General features: G+C 36.3%; 1 protein-coding gene across 1 annotated transcript in view; it reads left to right on the top strand.

The window, feature by feature from the left end:
• The first annotated feature begins 2,218 nt into the window (after positions 1–2,218).
• usp34 (ubiquitin specific peptidase 34) overlaps positions 2,219–7,111 on the top strand; it is a 30,173-nt gene continuing 25,280 nt past the window's right edge. Inside the window, exon 1 of the mRNA XM_042484407.1 lies at positions 2,219–2,545. Coding sequence (XP_042340341.1) covers positions 2,503–2,545 — 43 coding nt within the window. The 5' untranslated portion in view covers positions 2,219–2,502. The remainder of the gene's footprint in view (positions 2,546–7,111) is intronic.

Genomic DNA, 7,111 nt, shown 5'->3' on the forward strand with positions numbered 1-7,111 from the left:
AAAAAAAAAAGCGTGTGAATCTGATTCTTTCCAAAAAGCCCTGAAGGTTATGGAAAACCTGGAAAAAGACGAGGAATGTCAGCCTCTGCGTCCATTACCTGAGGGGTTGTTGCAGATGACATATTCTAAAAGGTTTTGGAAAAACGTTTCTTGTGTTGCAGTCGCACGCCGTCACAAGTATTTAAACATTCGAAATTGGAGCAAATTGTTTTTTTTTTTTTTGAAAACACGGAGAGAAAAAAAGGCATCAAGCAACTTGGCAAGAACTGTTAAACTGTAAGACATTTAGTAGATTTGGATTTAAGAAAACAATTTACAAAAAATAACCACAGTTAGAAAATTACAAAAATTAAATTACAGGATTATTATTATGTGAGCACTATTTTAAACCATTCTGGCTTTTTTCTGTTTGTTTGTTTTTTTTTTCACTTTTTTTCTTTTAATTTTCAGGTCATTTTCTTGTACTTTTTACAATTATTTTACATCAACGCTTTATTCAAACCATTGTTTTTGTTTTTTTTTTCACTTTTTCTTTTCATTTTCAGCAAATTTTCTTGTACTTCTTGCAATTATTATTATTATTTGCTGATTTTCGTGTTTGCTTTAAGTTACTCATTATCTTTTCTAATGTTTTAAAACACTAACAAGCTTGCTCATGTTCCAAAGGGTGAAGTTTGGCTGCTGAGAGACACTTTTTAGGAAATGCTTCAAAAACGGGGGCGTTGCGTCAGTGTAGCTGCAAATCATAGAAATATCTCAGGCTGGGATAATTTGAAAAAAAAAAAAAACTTTGTATATTGAAAATAATTCCTTATATATTCCATAGTGGCATCACAATAAAAACCTGCCATTTAAAGGGTTAAAATTCTGAAAATGAATATTTGATATTCATGATTAGGACTGATGTTGATTAAAAAAAAACTCAGTGAAAGTAGAAAATAATATACAGTTTATAACAGTTTTTTCGGCTTGATTTCTGAGGGTTCACTGTGCATTTAAAGTGCATTAGTCAAAGTCCGGTGGTTTGCAGACGGACACGCTGGGATGATTTTCCAGACGTTGACTGAATATGAAACATTTGAGTCTTTCCAGGTAATTCTCTGCTCCGTTAATCCGGACTGAAAGAATCTCTGTGAGTTTCCAGCTGCGACGGTAAACTGCTCTGAAGCTGTGAAACCGGCCTGTTGGCGAATTTCTGTGCGATCTGTTCCAGGAAGAGTTTAGTTTTCTTCAGTCTGCACAAAAAAACTGCAGTTTAGGTCCTGAGAAAGACCAATGTGAGTCTGACGACAGAAAAAAGTCAAACAACAATAACCATCAAGAGTCAGGGGTTTTAAAAATCATTTTTTAAGACATGATCAATGAAAAAAAAAGAAATCTTGCCATAATTTGTTGATGTGAGAACAAAAATGGGTGTAAAATTTCTTCTTTTTCAGCTTTTTTTAACAAAATATATGTATAAAACAGTCAGACTAAAAAAAGTACAGATATACATGAGAGCACTAAAAGAAACAATTATTTCAACAAAAATTTGACGTACTACACAGAAGATAATAAATAATAAACATTGTAGCCAATAAATATTTTTAAAATGTTATTAAAATTAAAAAGTAAATTAAAATAAACTAAAAGGACATGGACAGTAACAAAAATAATACATACTTACATTTACAACTAAAAAAGTCTTTGTAATAACCCAAAATAATTTGATGCTTTTTTGTTGTAATTACAGAGATTGAGAGAGGAAAGTGTTGAACTGAAATCAATTAAAAAAATATTAAAAGAGCCTAAAAATTTTGAAGCCAAAGAACTTCACCATAAAAAATAACAACATTATGTTGTTACATTTATCATCATAATATTATGATAATATAATATTTAATAATATTATATCTTTTTTTAATGTATGATTTATTTATGAAGTTTTCAACACAAGAAACATACATACAATACAAAAACCTTCGTGTGAATATCTCTAGATGTAGGCAAAAGAACGAATTATACTTAAACAAGAAAAAATTAGAAAATAATATTAAATCTTTGGGGGGAAAATTATAAAATAATTATTTAAAATTATTTTGTCTCGAGTTGCCCTTGAGATCACGAGAAAAGGTTGTTCTCGCTTCTTTCATTCGCAAGATATCGCGAGTATAGCGAAAAAAACCGAACGGTCGAAGGAGACAGGCACGGAAACAGCCGAACTGTCCCCCCCCTCCTTTTTCATCATGGCTGCCGTGTCTACTCTCTCAAGTGACGCTCAGATTGGACACTGACTCGATTTCTGCCTCTTAGTGCCTCTTAACTTTTGCTGCACATCAACTTCGCTTGGATGCAGATATCGTCCTCCACCTTGTTGTCCCCTCCGGCTTCATTTAGCGGGATAACCTTCACCAATCACTCCCTCCACTGGGCCTTTTTTTATACCCCCAAAAAACAACCAACTGCCAGCCAGCAAACAGCTCCCAGTGCCATGGTTTGACTCAGTTTTCCTCTTCATGAACAATGTGTGAAAACTGCGCCGAGCTGGTGGAGGTTTTAAATGAAAGTAAGTACGAAAACATCTTTTCATTTACGTGCTGTTTTTTGTATTTTCTGGTGTTAGCATCGCTGGTCCACTTGGAGCTAGCTCGGTGGCTAGCTAAATATAACTTTGTGTGTTTTTGTGATGATCTCGCCGTTTTTTCATCCGTAATTTAGACAAATGAAAACGGTGGCTTTGTTTGTGTGTGTTTTGCAGTTTATTATCTTCGCGTGTGCCGGTTTTGAGTTGAATGCCATGCCTAAATTGGCAGTTTTTTTGGGGGGGTGGTGGGGGGGCCTGTCTGTCAAACACTCACACATAACTCAAGCTAACAAGCTCCCAAAAATCGAGTCAAAATCTGATCAAATCGATCGGTTTTTTACGTGACATTACAGCCACGATTTGAAATACGCTGTCGTGGTTATATATAATGATTAGGTGTGTTTTTTAAATGACGCTAAATGATGCTAAAAGTCCCGATCTGCACGGATTTTTGGAAGTTAGCAGAGTTAGCTCAGTTTAGCTGAAAAGCCTGACTTTGTTTGATGTGTTTGTCAGGTCAGTCTGCTAGCTGTCCACTCCGCTGCTGCCTCCCCCATTGTTTTGCAGATGGTTCACATTCACACACACCCAAAAAAACACCTCTGCTAAATGCCAGCAACACGATCACGTTTAGCGGCGCTGACACGAGCACTGTTGTGTTTATTTCTGTGAGTTTTGGGTTAAATGTGCTGGAAGCTAGCGGCGACTGAGCTAGCACTGAAAATTAATGGCTGCAACGAGGCGCATATTTTGGCTCATCGTTAATCCTCGCTGGCGTGTGTGTGTGTGTGTTTTTTTGGGGAGGGGGTCGATGTCGCGTGCACCTTGCTCGTTTTGGTATTAAATTCAATCTTGCAACCAAGTTTCGGGGCTAACATCAGCCAGCTAACGTAAATACACTGTTGTAGCTACAAGTTAGCCCAGGCGTGCTAACAGGGCCCTGCTGCACTTCAGGGCTGTCTGCAAGAGTCCGGACAAAGCCTTTTTGTGTTTTTTTACTTGTTGCCATGCAGCAAATTAACTGTTTGTTTGTCGTTTTCTCGTGTGTGCAGCCTATTGTGTGTCATGAGGCTGTGTGTGTGTGTGTGTGTGTGTGTGAAAGGGAAAGCTCCTCCTGCAGGCTCTGTAGGAATCCACCTTAAAACACAATCACGCACCTGACTGTTACACCGGCTCAGTAACTTTCAGAGAAACTGACTGAAAATCACGCAGGTTTCTGTTAGATAAGTTGTTGTTATTTAGAGGAAAGTTGCTCCGGAGTGTGTGCATACAAATGTCCAGCTGTGACAGTGATGCGGACGCCTGTTTTGGACATTTATGTTGCATTGTTTCATTGTGTCAAATCCTGTTTGTAAGGTATTTTATGTAGTTGTTGAATCGTGTATTTATTTGTAAATGGCCATCTAGGGATGAGTGTATATGGCTATACATGTTGTAGTGTGTGGCATCATCTTAATGTGATATACTTGACCCTTTACATTTACATATATAAGGAATTTGATTTGGTGTTTTGGTGCAAAACAATTAACGTAAAGGAAGAATAAAAATAATGAATTTAAATAGTATAAGACAAAAGATAAACATGTATAGAAGCAATTTAAATTAAAGTTATAAAATAAAAAATATAATAAGCCAAGGGTAAAGGGGTACAAAAAAACACAAAACAGGGAGTAAAATACAATATATACATATCTAATTTAAAACAGAGGGCTAAGTCATAAACTAGCAAAAGATTTACACAAAAACAAGATTTTTTTTGTCTTTTTTTGATTCATGGAGTGTGCAGGACCTTCAAAAATCTTAAAATCCTAAAATGTCTTAAATTGTGTTGTGCAAATATTAGGCCTTAAAAGTCTTTAATTCGTCTTGAATGAGAATTTCTGATGTTTTTATTTCCACAAATATTTAGTCTATTTCCAATTTTCCTTTGTGTATTTTATTTCATTTTTTTGAGTCAAGCTCTTCAGCGTGAAATTCCACATTTCTGACCTATAAGTGAACCGGATATTTAAATTTATACTAGTACGCACCTGTTGGCAAAATGTAGATTACCTTGACTCTCTCTAATAACATATTCCCACATAAAATCTGCATGGGACCATAAATAAACTATTTATATGTAGTCACCTGAGTACAGAGGGGGTTAAGACATAAACTAGCAAAAATATATGTTCACAAAAACAAGAGAAATAAGTGAAAAGTACAAGTTACTAATATTTTTGGACCATCTTAGACCATAGGGAAAAACGTGTGAATTTTGAAAATAGCTGTAGTTCCGGTTTAAACAGAGAACCTCAAAATATCCAGCTAATTTCTTTTTGACAAGTTGTTGTTAATTATAAGATAATATTTTTGGCAGTGCATGCATTCAAATATTTTACTGTAAGATTGATGTGGCCACCTGTTTTTGGGAAGGAATATCACTCTTTTTTTTTTTTTTACATTTTTATTGAATTTTAGAAAGGCAAAGGGACGCAAACAAGCGCAAAACAAGGATTAAAGTACAATTTGTACATTTTACAACAGTCTTTTTTACTGCACAAATTCTGACTTAATATTCTGTGAAATGGCTTTTACAAACCTCAACATCTTCTGGTGCTCGAACGACCAAAAGCTAGAATGGTAGTTTGATTTTGATGTGTTTCAGTTTGCCAGTTTTGTTGGATAAACTCTAGAGGAGAAGGATAGAAACGTTGCTTGATCAGAACTTAATGTGATTTTTCTGTGGAGCTTCACAGTGAGTGTCTCTGTGTGTGATCCACGATCTCGGTCTTATTCAGTGGTGTGATTATGGACGTTGTTTTGTTGCTGCGCTCCACCTTCTTTTCTTTAATGCTGTCTTATAATATGCGTGCTGGACTCTGATCCCGGCTTCCTTTGATTTTTATGATGTCTTGTGAGGCCATGCGGGCTGAGGATTATTGTTTGCATGACACATAAATAAAAAATAATTAAGTAATTAATTCATATGTACATATGCAACTTTAAACAGAGGGCTGAACTCGCAGAAAAATAACCCAATAAATAAGAAAACTATGTGAAAAGTTTAGGTAAATTCAGAGCAGAAAAGAGAGAAAAGAGTTGGTCATATTTAGTAATATTTTTGGACCTTTTTAGACCAAAGGAATAACATGAAAAGAGGCGTAGTTTGGTTTTAAAAAGAAAACCCCAAAATATCCAGCTATTCTTTTGACAAGTTGTTGTTACTTAGAAGAGAAGCACTTTTGGAGCGTGTGCATATAAATATTTTCGGGTAATTTTCTTGGGGTTTTTGTTTTTTTAAGTCTGTGTTTTTGTGTATGTGTGTGTGCTAATTTTCATGTAATTTCCTGGTTTATTTTGGGGTTTTTCCCCGAGTTTGTTTTTTGCTTATTTTCAGGTAATTTTCTATTTTTTTAAAAATTTAATTTAATTTTTGAGTCTTTTCTTTTGTTGCTTTCTTCCCGTGATTTTGAAAGAAATCAACTCACTTTGTTTCTCCTGTGCTGTTGGACCTTTAATTTATCGGAGTCCATATGTGGTTGTCATTTTTAGCAGAGACTCGAGTCTGCAGTGGAGTTTCATGTACTTTAGCTGCTGAAACGAACAGTTACTTTACATTATTACCCAAAAAAAGTGTGTCTTGCCGGCGCCTGCACACTTTCTGTTTGTCTGTTCCTCTTTTTGTCTCCCTCTTGTTAGGGAGTCCGTCAGCTGACATTTAAAGGTCAATATCATTAATTTCCCGTTCTTAATGGAGACGGGGGTCACCAAAGGCGAGCAGCCGCGTCGCTCTGAATCGGTGATTAGTGAAGTTGGCCGCTGATGTTGGGGTGATGAGGTCTGGCTTGTAGTCGACGTTCTGGTTGATCCCAAAAGTTTTGGATGGGGTTGAGGTCAGGCGAGTTCTTCCACACCAAACTGGGAAAAAACCATTTATTTATTTATGTAGCTGCGTTGCGTGTGGAGACGTGGTCGTGCTGAAGCAGGAAAGGGCCAAACAAAAACTGCTGCCACACACAGTCTGAGACACACTATTGTCTACATGATCATTGTGTGCTGGAAGATTTAAGATTTGCTTTTCTGATCAGCAGTTAATGTGTGTTAGAAAGATTACACTGTGGGAGGATCTGTGCAGCGTTTTTGTCTGAAATGAATTGCCGGTTAGATTCCTGGTCTGTCAGAGCGTTTCCATGCAGTTCGGTAGAGCTACAGTTACTGCTTCATTTGGACATTTAACTGCGTAAAACACGAAAAAGATCAGGAGAGGAGAAGTCGCATAACATCACTCAATGAAAACGCAGTCATCTCGCAGTTGTTTTTTATTGAAATTCTGAAAATATCGCTAAAGTTTTGCACAAACGTGCCCGTACATTCATGCTCAAAATAAAGAAGCCATTCGAGAGGGAGAAACACAAAATCACAAAAAACCCAAACCAAACGGCAGGTCTTTCCCACTTCTGAGAATAAAAAAAAGTCATGTTTTATTTAACAGTTAACATTTTGGCAAAATTGCAAATCCAGTTTTCTGCCTGCTCGCCTTTAACGTGCCTCTGCGAATTGTTCCTA

This window comes from Plectropomus leopardus, chromosome 4 (assembly GCF_008729295.1).
Source record: "Plectropomus leopardus isolate mb chromosome 4, YSFRI_Pleo_2.0, whole genome shotgun sequence".
NCBI lineage: Eukaryota > Metazoa > Chordata > Actinopteri > Perciformes > Serranidae > Plectropomus > Plectropomus leopardus.